At 37.1% G+C, this 22,960-nt stretch overlaps 1 protein-coding gene across 2 annotated transcripts in view; it reads right to left on the reverse strand.

Annotated features, from left to right (window-relative positions):
* The window catches only part of LOC150098196 (UPF0235 protein C15orf40 homolog), a 101,787-nt gene that overhangs the window by 16,794 nt on the left and 62,033 nt on the right, over positions 1-22,960 (reverse strand). For both annotated transcript variants that reach the window (XM_090406437.1, XM_090406438.1), the window contains one exon: positions 12,205-12,332. In XM_090406437.1, the coding sequence (XP_090262563.1) occupies positions 12,205-12,332 (128 nt within the window). The remainder of the gene's footprint in view (positions 1-12,204; positions 12,333-22,960) is intronic.

A 22,960-nucleotide genomic window follows, 5' to 3' on the forward strand; every position in this document is an offset into this window, starting at 1 on the left:
GTACCCATCCCAAGGATAAGGTGAACTAGCCCTATCCCCCACCCCCCCCCCCCCCCACCCCCCCCCCCCCCCACCCCCCCCCCCCCCCACCCCCCCCCCCCCCCACCCCCCCCCCCCCCCACCCCCCCCCCCCCCCACCCCCCCCCCCCCCCACCCCCCCCCCCCCCCACCCCCCCCCCCCCCCACCCCCCCCCCCCCCCACCCCCCCCCCCCCCCACCCCCCCCCCCCCCCACCCCCCCCCCCCCCCACCCCCCCCCCCCCCCACCCCCCCCCCCCCCCACCCCCCCCCCCCCCCACCCCCCCCCCCCCCCACCCCCCCCCCCCCCCACCCCCCCCCCCCCCCACCCCCCCCCCCCCCCACCCCCCCCCCCCCCCACCCCCCCCCCCCCCCACCCCCCCCCCCCCCCACCCCCCCCCCCCCCCACCCCCCCCCCCCCCCACCCCCCCCCCCCCCCACCCCCCCCCCCCCCCACCCCCCCCCCCCCCCACCCCCCCCCCCCCCCACCCCCCCCCCCCCCCACCCCCCCCCCCCCACTAAATTTAGCAGGTCAGAATCACTCAGCTTCTCAGAATGAGATTTAATTAACTTAGATTCATTTGAAAAGCCTCTAAAATCGTTTGTGCAATGTGGAAGAATGTGCTTCCAAATGGCTCACATATTGCTAGCAGTAATTTCATTCGACTTTGCGACTTTATAACCAGGCTGAGATTTTTCTTATTTGGTCATAAAAGTCTTGGAAGGCATTCACTTCCAAAAAAAGGCCGGTTTCATTGACATTAAATATTTGTTGATCACAATAGTCCCCTTCTTACACAATTTTCTTCAAAATTTCTGTTTATCTGCACTTGCAGCTTCGCCTGTGATTAGAACATTATTTAGGCTATTTCTCTTTTTGAAATGCTCAAATCACCCAGCACTAACGTTGGATTCTTCTTCTTTTCCATCATCGATAGCCCTTTCTTTCCAGGTTACAAAGAGATTTTTGATTTAATAAGGCCAGTGTTTAGCGGGATCCGTTTTTGGTTACAATCTTCGATCCATGTAAAAAGAAGTCTCTCTAATTCAATCATTACAATACTAATAAATTATAATCATTATAATACTAAAATAAGAATCATTATTTTGATTTCAAGTGCATGTATGATGAACTTGAAGCAGCCTTACCTTTCTCTTTGTATTCAGCAATTGATTCACCCATTTTTGTGTTCTTGTCCTATCTTTGTTCTGGACTCGCCTTGTTCATTTTTTATTATTTCAAGTTTTTCTTCTATTCAGATTACTTTTCGAATAATTTTCACACTTCTATTTTTTGCTCACTCATTCTTTTACTCATGATTAAAGGTTAGGAAAATAATTTAAAATAAAAAAGTAAGGAAAACAATTGCACGAGATATGATCAGCAAAATGCTATGCAAAGCAGACGACATAAATTTTGGAACATAGTGTACATGGAAATAATACATTAAAAAATAACTTTGGAAAATGTTTCAAATCGGTAACTAAATTATTTCATCCTGGAGAGTGATTTTTTAAAATAGTTAGCCATAAAAAATGTATAGATCGAAAATTTTTAAAATCGGTAACATTTATTTTTAAGATGTATATAGGCGCACTAATCGAATTTGGGTATCGGAAAAAAATGACGCACTAATCGGGGGGCGCATTAATCGAGGGATTGCTGTATAAACTCTTGACTTAGATTAGAGGATGATTGACAGACAGATATCAAAAAGTGGATATAGTGGGTGTGAATCTGCCAGATTTAAGGGGACCATGATGTACCTCAGGGTTCAGTTCTTGGGCCATTATTGTTCAATCTATACATTAATGACATCAGGCAGGGCCTAACATCAGATAGGCAATTGTTTGCCGATGTTGCAAAGATAGGCAGGCCATTCGAGGATGCTACTGATATTCAGCACTTACAAAATGATTTGAATAGGCTGGAAAATTGGGCAAACGAAAATGGTTATTAGTTTAATGTTAGTATGTGTAAAGTTATGCACTTTGGCATGATTAGATTTCCAGCAGCATATTATGTTAGCATAGTGATGCTACAATAAACTGAAGAGGTAAGGGATCCTGGCATACATACAGGTGGATAGGAATTTGAAATTCAAAGGTCACATAGCAAAAGTTGCAAATACAACTCAGAGGATAAGTGTGATGTTGAAAAGAACCTTGATATGTAAAGGTAAGCAAGTCATTTTGTCTCTTTATAAGGCTTTGATAAGACCAGATTACCTCCAGCTGGATTACTGTGTGCAGATTTGGTCTCCCATGTTCCAAGGGGATAAAGAAGCTGTAGAAAGGGTGCAAAGAAGAGTTACAAAGTTCATATCCAGATTATGAGGACAGATTGCAAGTATGTGGATTACAGAGTCTGATTAACAGGAGAAAGATGGGTGATATAAGAGAGGTCTATAAGCTTTTGAATGGGTATTATAGGATAGCGTCTGATGAAATTTTTCATTATACAGAAGATGGGGGGGCATCCATGGAAGTTAAGTTTGTTTACAATCAAGAAACGGGTAAGAGCTAGATTTTTCTCCCACAGAGCAGTGAGTGAGTGGAATAGTTTGACTTTAGGAGGTTGTGACTGCATCTAGTGGGAATGAATTTGGACAGCTAGTTTGGATGATTTATAGCCTCCCTCGATGAGCCCTTGACTCCCTGGAGGTCTCAAATAATAATAATAATAATAATAATAATAATAATAATAAATAATAAAAGGGTAAAAGAGGTGACAAGTGATTCGAGAATAGCAGTATATGGAGATTCCATTGTTAAACGATTGGTTAATGAGAGAGAGAGAGTCCATAAGGTCTGCTATTCAGGCTGAAACTGTGATAGATGGAAGTACAGTAGGTGATGAAGGCAAGAGATCTGAAGTAAGAGGTCAAGTGAATGATCAGGAGAATGGTATTGAAGAGAGTGAAGTGCTTAACAGTAGAAACAGTAGTAGTGTGAGAAATGAAGAGAGAACAGGAATGCAAGAGGAACAGAGGTAAATGGGTGAGAGGGCAGATAGGTAAAGGGGATGATGGGAGTAGTAGTGTATGTATAGGGATGATCAGCATAGAAATGGAATAGATCGGGATGTTAGTGAGGTAGTTGAGACCCAGCAGATATATGCAGTAAGTGATGATAATGGTGATCGAGTAAGGACAGGTGTGGTGGGGAAAATCACAATCAACAAGTGGCTCATGTAGGACTGGTTATAAAAGGGAACCACTGTGTTTGTTTACAAATGTCAAGAGTACCAGAAATAACGTAGATGAAATTGTTTCAATGATTAAGTTTGTTCACCCCAAAATCGTTGGAATAAGTGAAACATGGTTGAATGAAGATGATATCCTAACAGGAATAGAAATAGAAGAGTACAATGTTTTTCATGAGCATAGAAAGGACAAGGTGGTGGTGAGTGCTACTGATGATAGTAGGGGAATTATGTCCAGATAAGGCAGTCATGAATGAGGGGAATAGTGGCAATGGTTTTGAGGCAGTATGGTGTGAGGTGGAGGTTGATAGAAAGAGATATTTAGTTGGATGTTGTAATATGCCAGGGAATGTTGGAGGGTGGTTATTAATTATTAATGTGGAGGATGGAAAGGGTGATTAATTTGGTGGTATGGAATGGAATGAATTTGGAAATATGGAAAAAATTTCTTGAGTTCTTGAGAGATAACTATCTCAGACAGCATATAAAGGAGGGCACATGCGGATCAAGAGTTTTAGATCTGATCTTTTCATCAGAGGATATAATTGTAAGTGGGGTTTCACACTTTCCTTCAGTTGGTGAGAGTGATCAAGATGTGATCACATGGGTTGTGGCTAGCCATTCTGTGAGAAAAAGATATATGTGGAAGTACAAGACGACTGGTGATTATAATAAGCTTAGGAGACAGCTTTGGGTTATAGAATGGAATGAGGAGTTGAATGGTAAGGAAATAAATGCTGCTTGGGAACTGAAAAGAAATACATAACATCATTAATGTGTGAATGTATATTTTGAAGATCAAAAGGCTGAAGAAGAAAGAACATAAATAATGGTAATAATCAGTTTATAATTATTATGATAAGCTTAGGAGACAGCTTTGGGTTATAGAATGGAATGAGGAGTTGAATGGTAAGGAAATAAATGCTGCTTGGGAACTGAAAAGAAATACATAACAGCATTAATGTGCGAATGTATATTTTGAAGATCAAAAGGCTGAAGAAGAAGAAAGAACATAAATAATGGTAATAATCAGTTGCATTAAGAGTATAAAGAGCAGGCCAGGAGAGTGGCTCAGTTAGTGAGGACAACAAAAGTGCAGTATGAGGAGAGATTAGCAAATCAGATCAAGAAACTCTCATGAGCTTTTTTTATATGTGGGAAATAGAAGGAAGGATAATTATGATAAGCAATGGCATAAAGACAGCTCCAACCCTAAAAGAGAGTTTGATGTAGCATTAGCTCCTTATGCTAATGGAGGCAATCCTTTGATAGTTCTACAAGGATTTATTGAAGATGTACCTTGTGAAATCTTACTTGACACAGGTGCACATATCTCACTCATTTCTTAAAGCTTGTTTAACAAAATTAAATCTCTAATTCCAAATGATATTTCAGTTTTAAGTTATCCAATTAAATTAAAGGGAATATTTGAATCAGAAATTTCAGCTGATAAGCAAATAAATGTTTTTATTTCAATTCCTTGTTTTCCATTGAAAGTTTGTCATCCATTAATAGTTCTTCCAGAATCCTCAAATCCAAATGTACAAGTAATATTTGGAATTGATTTTCTGAAATGCAATGGTTTTGCATGTAATTTTGTTGATAATACAGTATCCTTGTGTGGACTAGAATGCTGTTTAGACAGGAAATCAGGTGACAATGGAAAATTAGAGCAGTCTCCTGAAGTTTTTAAAGACACTAATGATAATGATCAAGTGTTTAATATTGAGACTCTAAAGAATAAGGAACCTAGTTCACAGATTTGGGAAAAGGATAAGATTGTCCAAGCTCAGAAAGATGATCCTGTACTCAAAACTATCTATGAAGCAGTATTGAAGGGTGAAACTCAACTGGATACATTTTTAAACCTGGAAAACTTGTATTTAGATAAAGATGGGTTACTCTTATCTAGACAAATGGAAGATGGAAGGTTGAAAGTGAAAATATTGGCACCAACTAAAATGATTTCTTGGATTATGTACACTTTCCATGATTCAGACTTGGCAGGACACCAAGGATTTTCTAGAACTTTGAAAAGAATAAAGGATTGTTACATCTGGAAAGGTATGAATAGTGACATACTCACATATGTCAAATCATGCCATAAATGCCAATTAAGATCTCCTTTTAGAGGAAAAGCTCCATTACAACCATTTCCAATTCCAACTAGACCTTTTCATGCTGTTGCTATTGATGTAGTAGGTCCACTACCAATTACTAAAAAAGGCAATAGGTATATTCTAGTAGTCATAGACACGCTAACTAGATTTCCTGAAGCAGTGTCAATGAAGGATCAAACTGCAAAGACTATTGCAAAAAAGTTTTTGAATATGATTATTTGTAGATATGGAACTTCTCAGACCTTACTTTCAGATCAAGGAGCAAATTTCACATCTGAACTATTGTTACAGTTATGTAAATTACTCAACATTAGGAAAATTTTTACAACACCTTACCACCCACAGTGTAATGGTATGTGTGAAAGGCTGAATAGAAATATAAAGCAAATACTTTCCAATCTGGCAAACACTAAAATAAATGATTGGGACACATATATTTCTCAAGCATTATTTGCATGTAGATCTGCTTTTCATTCTGCTATCAAAGAAAAACCATCTTTTGCTTTATATGGTTTTGATCCAATCTTTCCTAATGAACTTGTTTCAGTCATTCCTAATACAGGATACAATGACATAAATGAATATCTGGAAACAGTAGTAGATAAATTTTCCACTACTCACAGATTAGTAGGTGAAATAAGTAGATTAAGTTCTCAGAAAACTAGGCAGTATATAAATTGTTTTAGAAAGTATACGTCATTTGCACCAGGTGATTTAGTATTGTTAGATGATAAATCTAACAATGATGATGATGTTAGATGGTTTCGCTTAAAAGAAGAGAGTGTGAGGAATCGTTTTAGGGAGAGAGTGTTAGAGAGGATTTCGGATGGACTGGAAAGTGTACAAGATTGGTGGAAACATAATTCAAAAGTAATCCTGAGCTGTGCAATCGAGGTGCTTGGTGAGACATCTGGAAAGATTAGAGAGCAGAAGGAGGGTTGGTGGTGGAATAATGATGTACAAGTGGCAGTGACAGCTAAGAGGAAGGCAAAGCAGAAGTGGGATGAGTCAAGAGTGGAAGAGGACAGAGAGGTGTACAAACAGAGAAAGCAAGAAGCCAAGAGAGTTGTGGCACAGGCGAAGACCATGGCATATCAAGATCTGTATGATCAATTAGAAACAAAGGAAGGACAGAGAAAAATTTACCAACTAGCGAAATGTAGAAATAAAGCAGCTAAGGACATCTTACATGTGAGGCAGATCAAAGATGCTGAAGGAAGAGTATTATAGAGGGATGTGGACATAAGAAACAGATGGAAAATATACTTTGAGGGACTTCTGAATGAGGAAAATGCAAGGACTCACAGAGGAGATGGGCAGCCTTCTGAGGGGATGGTGCAGAACATCAGTAGAATGGAAGTGACGGAGGCCATGAAGAGGATGAGGAATGGAAAAGCGGTGGGCCCCGACAGAATTCCAGTGGAGGCATGGAAGGCACTGGGGGAAGAGGGAATTGACCTGCTGTGGGACCTGTTCATGAAAGTTTGCCAACAGGAAAATATACCCGAGGAATGGAGGGAGAGTACTCTTGTTCCCATCTACAAGGGTAAAGGGGATGCACAAGACTGTAAAAATTACAGAGGAATAAAGTTGATGTCCCACACAATGAAGATCCTAGAAAGGGTTCTTGATGGTAGATTGAGGGAGGAGGTGGAGATTGCAAAGGAACAATTTGGCTTCATGCCTGGTAGATCAACAACAGATGCTATCTTTGGGTTACGACAGATGATGGAAAAATATCGAGAGAAACAAAGGGAGCTACATCTGGTATTTATTGATCTGGAGAAAGCATACGATAGAGTGCCAAGGCAAGAAGTCTGGAGGTGTCTGAGGGAGAAGAAGGTGCCGGAGAAATATGTCAGGTTGGTGCAGGAAATGTATAGAAATGTGAAGACAAGTGTTCGGACCTGTTTGGGACAGACAGAAAGTTTTCAAGTAACAGTTGGCTTGCATCAAGGGTCAGCATTAAGTCCGTTTCTGTTTAATATTGTGATGGAGGTGGTAACAGAGGAGGTGAGAGAAGATGCACCTTGGACAATGTTGTATGCAGATGACATCTTGCTGTGTGTAGATTCAAGAGAAGAAGCGGAAACTAAACTGGAAAGATGGAGAAAAGTACTGGAAGAGAGAGGTATGAGACTGAGCAGAAGTAAGACAGAGTATATGTGTTGCGCAGTGGGCGGTGGCCAGGAGACAGACCTGGAGCTGGAAGGAAATGTCATCAGGAAGGTGAGAGACTTTAGATACTTAGGTTCGACAGTGGAAGAAGATGGAGGAGGTGAGAAGGAAGTGGGATGCAGGATACAAGCAGGTTGGAGGAACTGGAGGGAGATGGCTGGAGTGTTATGTGATAAGAGGGTGCCGATCAATCTGAAAGGCAAAATTTATAGGACAGTAGTGAGGCCAGCTATGACATATGCTATAGAAACTGTGGCCCTGAGGAAAAATAACATTAGCAGGATGGAAGGCAGAGATGAGAATGCTTAGGTGGATGTGCGGTGTGACCAGAAAGGATCATCTGAGAAATGACTATGTCAGGGGAACAGTGAAAGTTACGAACTTAGGAGCGAAAATACAGGAGGCAAGGTTGAGATGGTTTGGTCATGTGATGAGGAGGGAGGACGAATATGTGGGAAGAAGGGTCATGCAGATGGATGTGCAAGGAAGGCGGAAGCGTGGGCAGCCAAAGAAGAGATGGAGGGAGCTGGTAGAAGAGGACTTGAAGATGAAGAACTTGGATGTGGTGACAGCCCAAGACAGGAAGGTGTGGAGGAGACTCATAAGAAACAGTGACCCCACTTAAGTGGGAGAAGCTGCAGAAGAAGAAGAAGAAGAAGATGATAAATCTAGTATAAAAAGAGTTGGGAAATTAGGAAGGAAAGCTTTAGGCCCATATAGAATTTTAGATAATTTTTCTCCTGTGAATTTTAGGATTCAAGATGTCAAAAATCCTAGTAAAATTTTAAGTGTACACTCTGATAGGTTAAAAAGGTACTTTTTCGGGAATAGAAATTTAGTTACATTAGGAGACAATATGAATAAAATATTGAAAGATGAGAGTTGTTTTCCTAGTACTAATTGTGCATCTCATTCACAATCAAATAATGGGAAAGGGAATAGTTTTAAAGCTCATAATTCAAATATGCAGCAAAGGAGAAAATTAAATTTTGGTAAAACAAAACCTAATGCAGGAAATTTTAGAAATCCCAGGGTACATAATTCAGATAATGTACAATATAAGAGTGATGATGATCAAACTGACTCTAACATGGATGAAAATATAGCAGAATATCATAGGTTAGTTAATATAGAGTTAAATAAGCCAGAGAAATGTGAAAATACCTCTAATTTAGTTAATAAGGATAAAGAATCTCAGAAACCTGTAGAATCTCAGACACCTGTAGAAATTGATTCTGATAGTGATGATTCTGTAGATTTAGAGCATAATTCAAATAGTTTAAATGATATATTTGAAAAGTATAGAAATGAAATTTGTAAGTATAGTAAATTAGAAGATGTAAATTCTGAATCATCTCTAGCATCAGATGATTCTGAAACTAGTGATTCCGATTGTGTAAATAATGATGAGCAAGAATCGCGTTATTTTTTAAGATCAAGGAATAAGCATTAAAAGTTTGGTTAGATATAGGTTAAATATTTAAAATTTTTTTTAAAAAAATTTTTCAGAGAAAGATGAAACTGATGTAAAAATAATCATAATTAAAATTCTGAATATTTTTATGAATTGTTTATGTTAAATTATTTATTAGTTTTAGTTTCATAACACGCATTGTCGGCACTTGCGACGTGCCCGTTATTGAAATTGTTTTGTCAAAAATGATATGTAAAGAAGTTAAAAAATTGATGTACTTACTGGATTTGATATTTGTATTACTTACAGGAATTTTATTGTAATTTAAAATATTAAGTTTTGTGTTTTTATGAAGACATTCTCTCTTGTCACTAACGGAGACTTTGAACTTAATTGGTTGATGGACTGAGTCCTTGACTCTTTATCCCTTCATCTGGATTTTAGATTGTGTGTGATGAGATTATTGTGGGTAATTTACCAGGTCATTGTGAGCATTGAGGCTGTATCAGCTTTCTCTTGTGATGGAGGATTTCAGTTTTTTATGTTTGAAACGATCTGAGGGCTTGTAGTCCACTGCCTGTCGAACTAGCTGATTTGGGTGATTATCCGTGATTGTGAAGAATTTCTCCACAATGCCTGTCATGTAGGTCTTAATATCTGGAAGATTGGCTTCTTAATGTAACTGGATGTTTCTGACGAACCATGGGGCATTAAATGCCATTCTTAGGCATTTATTCTGTATTATCTGAAGTCTGTTGATGTTGCTTTTAGTCGTGTGACTCCAGGTTGGAGAGGCGTAAGTTAGTTGCGGTCTGATTACCGATTTGAAAAGGAGGATTTTGTTGCTTATGCTTAGGAAGCTGTTCCTATTCAAAAGTGGATATAGCTGTACTATGGTCTGACTTGCTTAGTGGCGACACTATCCATATATGACTTGAAGTTTAGATGTCTATCAAGATGAACTCCCAGATATTTGGTAGAATTGCGCCAAAGGATGATTTTACCAAACATTTGTATGCTTGTATTCGGTTCGCTTTACATCTGGTGAAAAGTACTGCAGAGCTTTTATTTGGATTAATTGCGATACGCCACTTGGTGTACCAATCCTACAATTCATTGACTGTTCTCTGCAGCTTGATTGTGGCCAGGTGTGGACGGAGGGATCTGGCTATAATGATTATGTCATCAGCATATAGAGCGGTGATAGCTGGGGACAGTTTGGGGAGATCTGCCATGTATATGGAGAAGAGTAGGGGAGATAGCAGAGAGCCTTGAGGGACTCTTGCCGTGATTCTCCTCTCTGTGGATCTGATACCGTTGAGTTTTATTTTAAATTTTCTGTTATTTAGATATGATTTGATAAGTAGAACTAGTGGTAATGGAATACCAACTTCGTGTAGTTTAAAAATTAGTCCGTGATGCCACACTCTATCAAATGCTGTCCAGGAAAACTGTGACAGAGTGTTGGTGCCATTCATACCCTTGGGTTATATTCGATAACTCTATAAATTTGTAGCATTGTGGAGTGATATTTCCTAAAGCCGAATTGTTCATCTTGAATGACATGGTTGATATCTGTTGTGTCAGCCATTATTTATACCTAACTTCTTGCTTACCAGTTTCGTGGAGTGTGCATGCTTGCCGAGAAGTTTGATGTGTGATTGACAGCTGACAAGTTTGGTATCGAAGCAACGAGAGAGTAAACAAGAGAGCGTTCGGAAAATTTAGAACACAGGCCAGCAGATATTTAGGTTCGGAGGAACTTAAGTTTTTATGACAGTCAGAGGAAAATTAATAGTATATTCCAAAAGGAATCGTGGAACTATTAAGTTTTAATGTGGAATAAGTACGTGGATAAATAAAAAAAAATATTGCTATATGCGTTTTAAACGGAATATTGGAGGAAACACTAATTGAAAAATTTATAGTAGATTCCGAAAAGGGAATTGTAGAACTGTAAGTTTTTTTTAACTGGAAGTTTTAATTTAATTGTCAATAAGCATTTAGTGAATAAAAGAAGAATTTGCTATTTACGTTCTAAAGGAATGTTCGAAAAAACTCTGATTAGGAAGTTTCATTTGTATTAAAGACGCTGGATCTGACTATTATTTCTACTGAAGAAAAGAGACAGAATTAAGTTAGGAAGAATTAATATGTGCTACATAAGTGATGGTAAAGGATTTTGTGAAAATGAAAAATAAAGTATCTTCAGACAAGGGCCTTGACAGAGAAAGAAACTAGCTATGAACATTTTGTGATTGTGCAAACAAAGTGTTTAGTCTAGTCTTAAGTGTAAGTTTATTTTTAAAAGGCCTTGGATCCAATTAATTTTGTAATTAGTTATGTAATATTGTTTGAAATGTATATATATTGTGTTTGTTTTATTAAATGTGTTTATTTTGTATTTTGGTCTTGAGTCAGTGATTATTTGGATTCTGAAAGAAAGAGTTAAGATCATTGCACCAATTGGAGTGAACCCTTGTGCATATAATAATATATAGGTACACTCGGAAATAAATTAAAAATAATTGTTGAAAAGAGATCATCTCTATGGTAGGATTAATATTATGATAATATCTATGACTATCCTATATATAAAAATCCACCAATTATTAACAACTCCATCAGGCAATGCACATCGAACTGATAGCCATTTTCACATGGCTGTCAATTCTCACTTACTTATTCAAATCATTCAAGTACTTCATGTCAATGGCATTCCTGATTATCCTGCCTATTTTTGCATCATCGGAAAATAGCTGTTATCTCCTGTTAAATCCTGCCCATGTCATTAATGTAATGATTGAATAACAATGGACGATGAACTGATCCCTGGGCATACCACAGGCCTTAAATCTTGCAGAATCACATTACACTATACACTTTTTTTTTGTTATCTGTCAATCAGCTATCCTCTTAAACAAACTAATTATTTTTATAATCCGATTCCACATCCTCCTTACATGCTGAATCCAGTCAAAAGCTTTACCAAAGTCCAAAAGTATCATCGTATATCCATTCCTCTGGTCTGAACTGTCACATTATAAAATGTGAGCAAATTACTCAAACATGGGTAACTTGCTCTTTTAGTAAGCCCATGCTGTTCATTGCAATGTATGGATTCTCTTTCAATCCATTTCTGATCTTAATTTGTAGCTTAAACTTCGAAACAAAAATATCGACAATGCTTAAGTAATTGTTCACTTGCAGAGGATTTATGAACCACTTTTAAAAAGATGAAAGGAGCCATACATCATAATATATACTTACTTTATCTAGAGAAAGTTCATTTTTCTTAACATTGAGTACATCAGCCAGGAACCTAATTAACTCACTGTTAGCTTCTCCATCAACTGGAACAGCTCCTATTTGTATTTCTACATTTTCTTCGTTTACACCTATAGCAAAATACAACAATATGAAGTAATATTCAAATTATGCTCTAAGTTAAACACAAGTAAATTAAATACCATAAAGTGTACTTAACAGTTACCACTAGCAGGGCAGACTCTCACTTTAGTAAGTACCACTACAAACTCACTGACTATAATAACCTACTGAAGTCTAACCAAAAACTCCATAAAAGAAACTCATTATAGCAAACCCATGTGGCCCCATGTTTACTATAGTGAGAGTCTTTATTGGAATCTCAGCATCTATGGGTGGAGTCAAACAGTGACCCAAACTTGATTTGACTTGGGACATACCTTTATTATGTCAGGTTATTTCCATCTTCTTTAAAAATATGTAGGTTTTTTTTTTAATATCCTGATATTATTGAAATTCCCATATTGTACATCACTGTTACACATGTGAATTCCCCAATTTCTCATACACTTTGGTGGTAATGCTGATTATACATGTAATCAATAAATGAAAATTTGTTGTACATGTACAATTGTACAAAATCCACTCAGTTATCAATTATGATGTGTGACATTAAACCAATTTTCTTGCTACACAGCATTTAACATTTATTTTAAAAAATAACTTATGGAGACCACTGTGAGTAATGGCTATTTTTAATTTCTTACCACATGATTGCTTTGAATTCATGGAAATGATATTTTTAATAAATCTGTAAATTTGGCTTTGTAATCCCACACAATTTTAACATAAAGCAAGTTAAAATTCTTAAAACAATTAAGAGAGCAAATTTAAAAAATTCAGAAGCAATTTTGTTTTTACATGACAAAATGCAAACATCTAAATAACCTTCATTGATTTTGATCTGAAATGAATATAGTAATTCTAAGATGAATAGTATAATTTTTTAAATAATGGCTTCACACATGTAAGAGAGAACTAAATAAATTTATTACTCCTATATATTTTGCTCAATACATCATGAGCTTCAAATGGTGTTACCAGTTCTTCTGCCTTCCCCATGAATGAAGCTCATGGCATATTGAGTGAAATATATAGGAATAATAAATTCTATTTAGTTTTCTCTTACATGTGTGAAGCCATTATTTAAAAAATTATGCTATGTCTAATGGGCAGGTCTTTATAATGTCTACTAAGATGAACGAGTACAGCATAAATTATTTCTCACTGAGGAGCCCTGAACAGACATTGAAATTAGTCTGGATAGTGATCCTTTCTATAATTCATAGAAACAGATAGAGACTGCTGGCCTCATGTCACCAGCCTCTATGTACAAATAGCTTAATTGTGAAGATGCTTCATGAGTAAAACTTTGTCTGCTTATACTTGGATATAGGATTAAAACAGAATATAATTTATTTGTTTGATGCAATAAAAACAGTACATGCTTATATCAAGAATAATGCTAAAAGTGGCTTCTCCCTTGAAAATTCTGGAATGGCAAAATATTTCAACAAGTGATTTTGAAGAGAACAAGCTATGTATTCCATCCCTCAAAAAATATAATGAACATTACATACAACTTAGTGATGTTTTTCTGAACAGGAGGTTGTAATCTTTGGGTACCCTTCAAAGGAGGAAGGATGTACAGAATTCTATGACAGTACTACATGATTAAAGATTATTACTAATTTCTATCAATAATTTTACTCCAAATTAGTCTGTCACATGTTAGTACTCCAATATTGTCATATTTCTGTCTGAGGGCACTTTTGGTTGCATCTGCATCAAATTCACCTAGAATCTTAATCTTCTCTGGTTCTTTTTCCTGCCATCAATTTAAATGACCATACTACCATTTTAGATTAGCTTTTCTCACACATTCCTGAATGCCACCAATGTTAAATTATCTTCATATAATTATGGTCTATGGTCTCTAGTTTTTGAGAATCTCAAATCTCAGATCATAAGTTAAAAGTTGATTTGAAGACTATCTTGTATAGGTTAGTGTTTAGGCTAATTTCTCTCTTCTTACATATAAATTTGTTCAGCTGGCTCCCAACCATACTAGCTTTGCTTATTGTATTGTATATTTCCATATTTAATATGCCATCTTCATAAAAATTGTGCCTTAATTGCTGAAATGTTTTACTTGTTCTATAGATTATCCACTGAAAATGCAGTTACAATCTTCTATGTTCCTGCCTATGTTCACTGGTTGGTCATTTTAATTGCTGATTTTCATGCAAAATTCAATTGTCATTCAACTGGAGACTTGTACTGGATTCATTTGGGATTACAACATCATCTATTATTATTATTATTTTTATTATTTGACATCTCCAAGGAGTCCAAAGACTCATCAAAGACTCACCTACTCTCCGTCTCCACCACTCAACCTCATCCACCAATTATCTGCATCATCTACACCAACACCATCTACTGTCCACTACCATTAGTATTTTCACAGACAATCACAAACATCCATGCCCACGGCAGGATTTGAACTTTCAGCCTTTTGGCTGGAGAGTGGATATGCTAACCACTAGGTCAACCAGGACAAGCAAAGCTCTAGGTCTAATATTTCTGATTCTTATATCAGGTTTCATGCTACTTTCTTTCATAATTTGATCTATATACCATATTTACTCAACTATAATTCATCCTTGAATATATCTCGTGCCCCTCTTACTTTACGAAAAAAAAAATTAAAAAGTTTTGCATATACTTTGCACACAAAAAAAGGTTAAAACTTTAAGAAATAGATAACGAATGTTATTATGGAAGTTTCAGATATTTTGGAATTCAGTTGAATAGAATCAGCATTTCAACTGAACAATCATCAGCTTGCCTTTGTTGTTGAGTCACACGATCCTTTGTTAATACCGCACCAATCGCATGCAAGACCGGTAGTAGCGATAGCGAATAGTAGATTCTTGGTAAGTCACACCCACTTTCAGTTGTTTTTTTTAAATCATGGTGATCTTATGATTCCTAAATGATAAAAGGACAAGCAATAATGAAACTGTTTGTTTTAATTTAATTACCAAAGCATTGTCACTAAATATTCAAATACGTCGCGTGATGAAGGAGAGTGGCCGATCGCATAAATAACATTGATAATTAAAATTTAAATACATTCATTTTATAAATTATGTGAGCAATTATAAATTATAATGAATACTGAGAACTTAATTATAAACATCACTTGTAATTTTTTCACGAAAAACTTTAGTATCTGAAAATCCCCACATATATCTCACAACACAATTTTTTAGCTTTAATTTTTGGGGAAAAAGTGCAAGTTATATTCGAGTAAATACAGTAGATGATGAATAACAGTGGAGATGGGTGCACCCTTGTTTTACACCTGATTTTATCAAACCATATTCCTGCACTTTCTTCAATAGTAAAGTTTCTTCAACAACAATAAAAAATGACCTTTTTGTTTATTGTTTAACTTATTTGTTAATGATATTTCATGTGGATATAGACTGGGAATCTTCAAATGTTTGCTGACAATGCAAAGTTAGAATTATCAGGAGTGTTGCTGTGTTAATTCTCTATAGGAAGAACTGAAGAGACTTGCAGATTGGACAAATGAGTGGAGTTGTAGTTTTAAATTAATAGCTAGGTGCTGCACTTTAGGGTGCAGAGATATTAAGGTGGGGCAACTATTGGTGGAGTTATGCTTCATGAAGTAGGACAATACAGATCATTATGTAATGATCTGTATTGTCCAATATGGGCAGTTAATAAATGTGAAAGAAATTTAGCAATTCTATAGGTAGGGGAGCCAATACAATTCACAACAGGTCTTACTGGACAACCTTCTTTATGAATTTTTGGGTAATCATATAAACGAGAAGTCCTTCCAAAATGGTGCATAACTTATCTAAAGTATTTTGATCCCAGATAACAACTTCATCAAGGAGGTTATTTAATTGTTTAATTTGTGTTTTTGTAGAGTTATAACTAATTTCTTGATAGGTGGAGGTATCCTGTAAATGACAGTCTATCTTCTTCCCATACTCAGCCTTATCCATTACAACTATAGCTTTTCCTTTATCTGCTTTCAAAATAGATATATGGTTCTTTTTTCTTAATGAAACAACCTGTGCTCAGATTATTAATATTATATCTATCAGGCAATGCATTCCATGGTTCAACCACCGTCCGTGCAAAGAAACCACTCCTTACCCTCTTGCTCACAACTTCCTTTTGTAACTTCTAGGGATGGGCCCTTGTCCTTCCTCCTGTTCCACCAAACGAAAGAACTTCCAGTGTCAACCCTGTAACTACCTCTCAACAGTTTAAAAGTCTAAATCACATCACCTTCTATCTACCAAATTCTGCAGTTCACATTCCCTCAGCATATCTTCATAACTAACATTGTACACCTGATACCATCTTTGTTATCTGCATCAACATTCTTTCCATAAAAGTGTGAGAGACAGGGAGAAAAGAGATAGCACTGTAGGGAGATTCACTGATAAGAGGTGTACTTAATTAGAAAGTAATGAAAGCATGTTTTCCAGGCACGAAGATAAAGGATATTAGTGACGCCTGCAAGTACGCAGAAGAATGGAGCAAAAGAGTTGATTGTATTGGCTGGTACAAATGATTTGAAAGGTGAGAAATATGCAATGAGAGAAGATATGAAAGTGTTGTTAGTGGAAGCAAAAATGAAGAGCAAGAAAGTAAAGACTGTGAGTCTGCTGCCTCAGTATGATAGGACAGAACTGAGAAGATGAAGATGGACAACGATTGCAATGAGTCAATGAAAAGATTGTGCAGGAAGAATGATATGCAGTTTTTTGATAAATGGAGTGAATTTGATGGACAAAAGGACTTATAATGCCCAACGGACTACATTTAAATGGTTTTAGAGTTAGATGTTTGGAGAAAGCATTGTTTAGTGAGAGTGTGGTAGTGTAAAACTAGGAAAACTAGAGATATTAGGCAGGATGAAATCAAGCATGTGTCTGGTCATCCCTGTGATAAATGAGCATGGGTACAGTAATGATTATGAAATGCCAAATGGGATTTCACAGGTCTCCAATTCAAATAGGTTGGTAATGACATTACACAAGGGTAACTATGGGTACAAAGGGGTGGTGAAACGAATGTACACAAATGAGAGTAGTATCAGGAATAAGAGTGAGAAGTTTTTGGCATTGGTAAGTTCAACTTGGCCAAAAATTATAAGGCATCAGTGAGACCTAGTTGACCGAAAATGATATAATCACAGGGATAGAATGTAAAGGGTATTGTATTTTCAGAGAAGACAGAAGGAACAGGACAGCAGGTGGGGTATTGCTGATGATAGATGCAGAATTACAACTAACAAAATTAGAAGTTAAAGAGGATATTAAGTCTGAGGGATATGGTTCATTTGAGGCTGTCTGGTGTGAGATAGAGGCAAATAGGACAAAATACATTATCGGATGCTACTATAGACCTGGAGGATCCACAGGAAGATGTAGATGCCATGTATCAGCAGATTAGCATAAAGAGTGTAGGCCAAACAATTATTATGGGAGACTTTAACCATGGGGACATCGATTGGAGGGAGGAGAGGGGCACGGCAAGACAGAAGTGGGATTTATACAGTTGCTACGGGATAATTACATGAAACAACATGTTATAGAGTGGACAAGGGATTTGAGGGTGTTGGATCTGATATTAGCATCAGAAGATGTATCCATAACCAATGTAGACACTCTGCTTTCAATTGGGAAGAGTGACCGTGTAGTTGTGTTCTAGGAAGTTGCCAAACATGTGGAGTTCTCTGTGAAGAAGGGGGTTTATGTTCAACTATAAGGCTGGTGATTATGAGCGACTAAGGAGTCATCTTGGAACAGTGGCATGGCTTGAGAGGCTACAAGGAAAGAATGTCAGTAGTGCATGGCAAGTGGTCAGAGATAGCTTCAGAGTAGCAGTATCTGACTGCATACTTAGTTTATCCTCCTGATCTTGGAATTAGTTGGAATTAAGTGCATGAGTAGGGATTTAAATCAAGAACTGCAAAAAAAAAAACATTGTGGAGGAAATATAAAGAAAAAAGTAATCAGCATACTCATGAGCAATACAAAGTGCAAGCAAGAAGGGTGAGTAAGTATAAGGAATGCCAAATCAGATTATGAGAGAGACAGAGAGAGAGAGAATTAGCCAAACAGCCCAAAGTAAACCCAAAATAATTTTTTTTTGTTATGTAGCAAGTAAGAGGGGAAATGACTATGGTATAATGACTTTAAACAATGCTCATGATAAGAAGGTGACTGGACCAAAAGAAATAGTTGAGTTACTGAGTGATCATTTTGCAAAGGTGAATGTATAAGACTCTGATCAGACCACACTTAGACTATTGTTCTCAGATCTGGTCCCCAGGATTTGAAGGTGATAAATTAACTGTGAAAGGGTACAAAGGTGGATAACAAAGATGGTGTCAGGACTGTACAATGTTAGTTATGAGGATCGGCTGAGGGAGTGTGGACTGCAGAGTTTGGTGGATAGAAGAGGGAGAGGTGATATGATTGAGACTTTTAAACTGTTGAGAGGTGGTTACAGGGTTGACACTGGGGAGTTCTTTTGCTTGGTTGAACAGCAGGAGGGAGTCATGACAAGGGGCCATCCCTGGAAGTTACGAAAAAACTGTGAGAAAGAGGGTGAGGAGTGGTTTCTTTGCATGGAAGGTGGTTGAACCATGGAATGCATTGCCTGATAGAGTGGTGAGAGCGAGAAACACAAAGTCTATCATAGGAGAGACCTCCCTCGATGAGTCTTTTGACTCCATGGAGGCCTGAATAATAATAATAATCATCCAGGTGGTGATTCTACAGTTGCTGATGTTACCGAGATACATGTCAACATTGAGGTAGATGAACAGGAGGTGTTCAGCGTTAAAAAATATGAATGTGAACACAGCAGAGGAGTGGATGGCATATCAACCCATGTAGTACATGAATGTGCAAGAGAATTGGCACTGCCTCTGACAAAGTTATTCAATTCAAGTCTCAGCTCTGGCAGAGTTCCAAGGGAGTGGAAAGAGGGTAAGATAGTGCCATTGCATAAAGGTGACTCCAAGACAGCAGTAGCAAGCTACAGACCAATTAATATATCAGGAGTGGCTGTTAAAGTATTGGAAAACTTGGTGAAAGGTAAAATACAACAGTGGGTGGATAGCGATGTGATACTCTACGGTGGGCAGCATGGTTGTGTAAAGTAGGTCCTGTCTTAGTAACTTATCCGCATTTTATAATAAAGTGACAGCAGAATTAGATAAAGATAATGACTACACCATGATACTGCTTGACTTTGCCAAGGCATTTGACAAAATACCACATGAAAAACTATTACAAAAACTGGAGAGGATGGGAATGGATTATGAGGCTAGCAGCATGGATATGGGAGTGACTGACAGACAGACACCAGAGAGTATCATATGGTGGAGTGGAGTACCTCAGGGTTTGGTGTTAAGACCATTACTCTTTAATTTGTATATCAATGACATAGGGAATGATTTAAGAGGGGACGTTCAGTTGTTTGCTAATGTAGATATCCTGCAGAACGATTTAAATAAACTAGTATTGTAGGTAAAGGATAATGATTGCCAATTTAATGCTGCAAAATATAAGGTTATGCACTTCAGGTTGAAGAAGTTGCATTATGGTGTATCATATTGATGAGACTAGGGATTTGGGGATAATGGTGGATAAAGAGTTGAAGTTCAGAGGGCATATTGCAAAAGTTGGTAAAATAGCTCAAAGAATTACTTGGATGTTGAAAAACACACTAACAAGTAAAGATAAGGAAGTCATTATTCCTCTTATATGATTTCCTAGCATTTTCTTTGGATTTCAGGGACAATCCCTTCTCAATCTCTTCCAGTTTTGCCTTCCTTACCATACTAGTCACTCTCCTGGCTTGAGTCTTATATTCTTCATGCATCTGCTCTCCACCTGTCTCCTTATATCTCTTCCGTAACCTCTTTTTCACCTGCAGTTCCTGTTTGATATTGTTTGTGATCCACTTTACACAAAATTGTATTCACTTCTTCAATCATAGTATACAGCTTGCTATTGCTGCTAATAAATATTACTTCACAAGTTCCCAAGCACTGATGATTATCTCACCCTTCCAATTCCTCTCTCCATGGAACTTCCCCTAGTTGATATCTAAGATTATTATAATCATCTGCCTTATAATTCCACATACTATATTCCTTTCTCTTTGATACTTCTGCATGTCTATTCCTCTTCCAAGTCAAAACCACATGGTCACTCTCTCTAACTAGGAGCAGAGATGCCATCTCAGTTAAAATCAGCTATTCTGATGTGATAACCAAATCTAAAACTCTTGAACCTTGTGTTCCTTCTAATATATGATGTCTAAGATATTTGTCCCTCAAGAATCCCAGAAATTCCATTTCCTTATTATACATGCAGTTTCCTCTTCCCAATTTATACTGCTGTAGTTAAGATTTTTCCATCACGATCATCCCACTTGCACTTACCAAGCTCAACAGCCTAAACATCTCCTGCTTTTCACCCTCTATGCTCCCTGGCTTGTAGCAAAACCCCACTAAACATCCTGTCCTTCCCGTCTCTACCCAGAGGTGTAGCTAGAGCTTTTGCCACCCATCTCAATACACACCAAAAATATTACAAAAAGTCAAAATGACGTATAGGGAAATAAATTACAACGCTATGTTTATTTTTGAAGTAAAACGTTAATTTCAACATGCAAAAACGTTATTTTTCTTGCTTTTCTGTTAGCAAAATCGTTGATGACATTGGCGAAGTCTAATTCATAGTAATGTGGGTAATTCTTAATCAATTTTATTTAGAAAAACTCCTCTCACAACTAGCAAACTTACAGCAATTGTGAGGAAAATTCACAGTAGTATTACAATATTTGGAAATGAGTTCTCAAGACTATTTTAGAATTAACAGCAAAAGTTCAAAAAGGTTCAAAGTGCCGCCCAGGGTGGACCCCCCCCCTCCCCCAGCTACACCTCTGCCTCTACCTCATCATATGCTTTCAAAACCATTAGCACCACTGCCTTCCAAATTCTCCATTATGAGAGGACATAAGTCATCACTTATCATAAGCAGTACTGAGATGCTGAGTATAAATCAACAAAATATTAGCAGATAAATAATTAAATATCTTATTTTCTTATTTTCAGGCAAACATTTAATGAAAATGAAAAGGAAATAACTAAAGAAGAATTAGAAATCAGCCTGAAAGAAATAAGAAATGGAAAATCACCTGGAGAAGATAAGCTAGGCTCAGAACTATATAAATATTATTACTGTTATTATTATTTGACATCTCCAGGGAGTCCAAAGACTCATCGAGGGAGGGTACATACTCTACAACTCAGACTCCACCACTCATTCCACCAACTACAACTAACTGCAACAACACTAACGCGATCTACCGCCCACCACCACCACTAGTATTTCCACAACCACAAACATCCATGCCCATGGAGGGATTCGATCCCGCAGCCTTTTGGCTGGAGAGCGGTACGCTAACCACTAGACCAGCCAGGCCAGCTGGTCAAGTGGTTATATGCAGGAACAAGATTCAAAGAAAGACTCCTATTATTTTTAAATAAAATTTATACAACTGGTAATCCCCCAATAGAATGGAAAAAAGCAATTGTGATTCCTATCTTTAAAATAGGTAATAGAGATGACCCTAAAAACTATAGAGATATAAGTATACTAAATTCCTGTTACAAAATATATAGCAGAATTTTAAATAGCAAGCTAATGAACTATTCCGAAAACTTTATTTTAGAAGTACAGAATAGATTTAGAAAAGGACGTATAGACCTAGCCTTTTGCCTAAAATTAATAAAAGAGAAAAGAAGAGATTACAATTTAGAAACACATATTGCATTTATTGACTTTGAAAAAGCATTTGACAAAGTTAAAAGAAGCATTAGCTACCATAAGTATATATGAAAATAATCAAATACAAATAACATTAAATCGCGAGCTATCATATACGAGAGAGATAAACCAAGGGGTCCAACAGGGATGCCCCCTCTCAGAAACTCTCTTTAATATTTACCTAAATGAAATAATAATAAAATGGAATAAAAATTTACATCAAGGTATTAAACTTTCTCCTACTGTGAACTTAAACACTCTCCTTTTTTGCCGACGACCAAATAATAATTACAAATTCTGAAGATAACTTACAGAAAGCAATTTTAGATCTAAATGAGAGCCAAAGATTATGGTACGATAATATCAACAGAAAAATCAAAAACTATGGCCTTTAAAGGACAAGATCCAGTAAGAACTAAAATAGTAATAGATAACAAGATCACAGGTGAATTCATTTAACTACCCAGGATGTATGATCACATGTGTAAATAAAAAAGATATAAACCTAAAAATTGCAAAATATTTAAAAATAACAGGTGTAATTAACTCTATATTTAAACCAAACCTAGTTCAAAAACAAACCAGGCTAAAAGTATACAATACATTAGCCCTACTAGTCTTATTGTATGGAAGTGAAATCTGGACAATAAAACAAAAAGGCAACGAAGATTAATAACAGCAGAAATTAAGTTTATGAGAAAAACTGCAAAGTATACTCTATTTGATCACAAAAGAAACAAAGAAATTATGAAAGAATTAAACGAAGAATCAGTAATAGAAAAAATTAAAAAATA

Source organism: Typopeltis vanoorti, chromosome 16, assembly GCF_054136105.1.
Source record: "Typopeltis vanoorti isolate ZY-2024b chromosome 16, IOZ_Tvanoo_1.0, whole genome shotgun sequence".
NCBI lineage: Eukaryota > Metazoa > Arthropoda > Arachnida > Uropygi > Thelyphonidae > Typopeltis > Typopeltis vanoorti.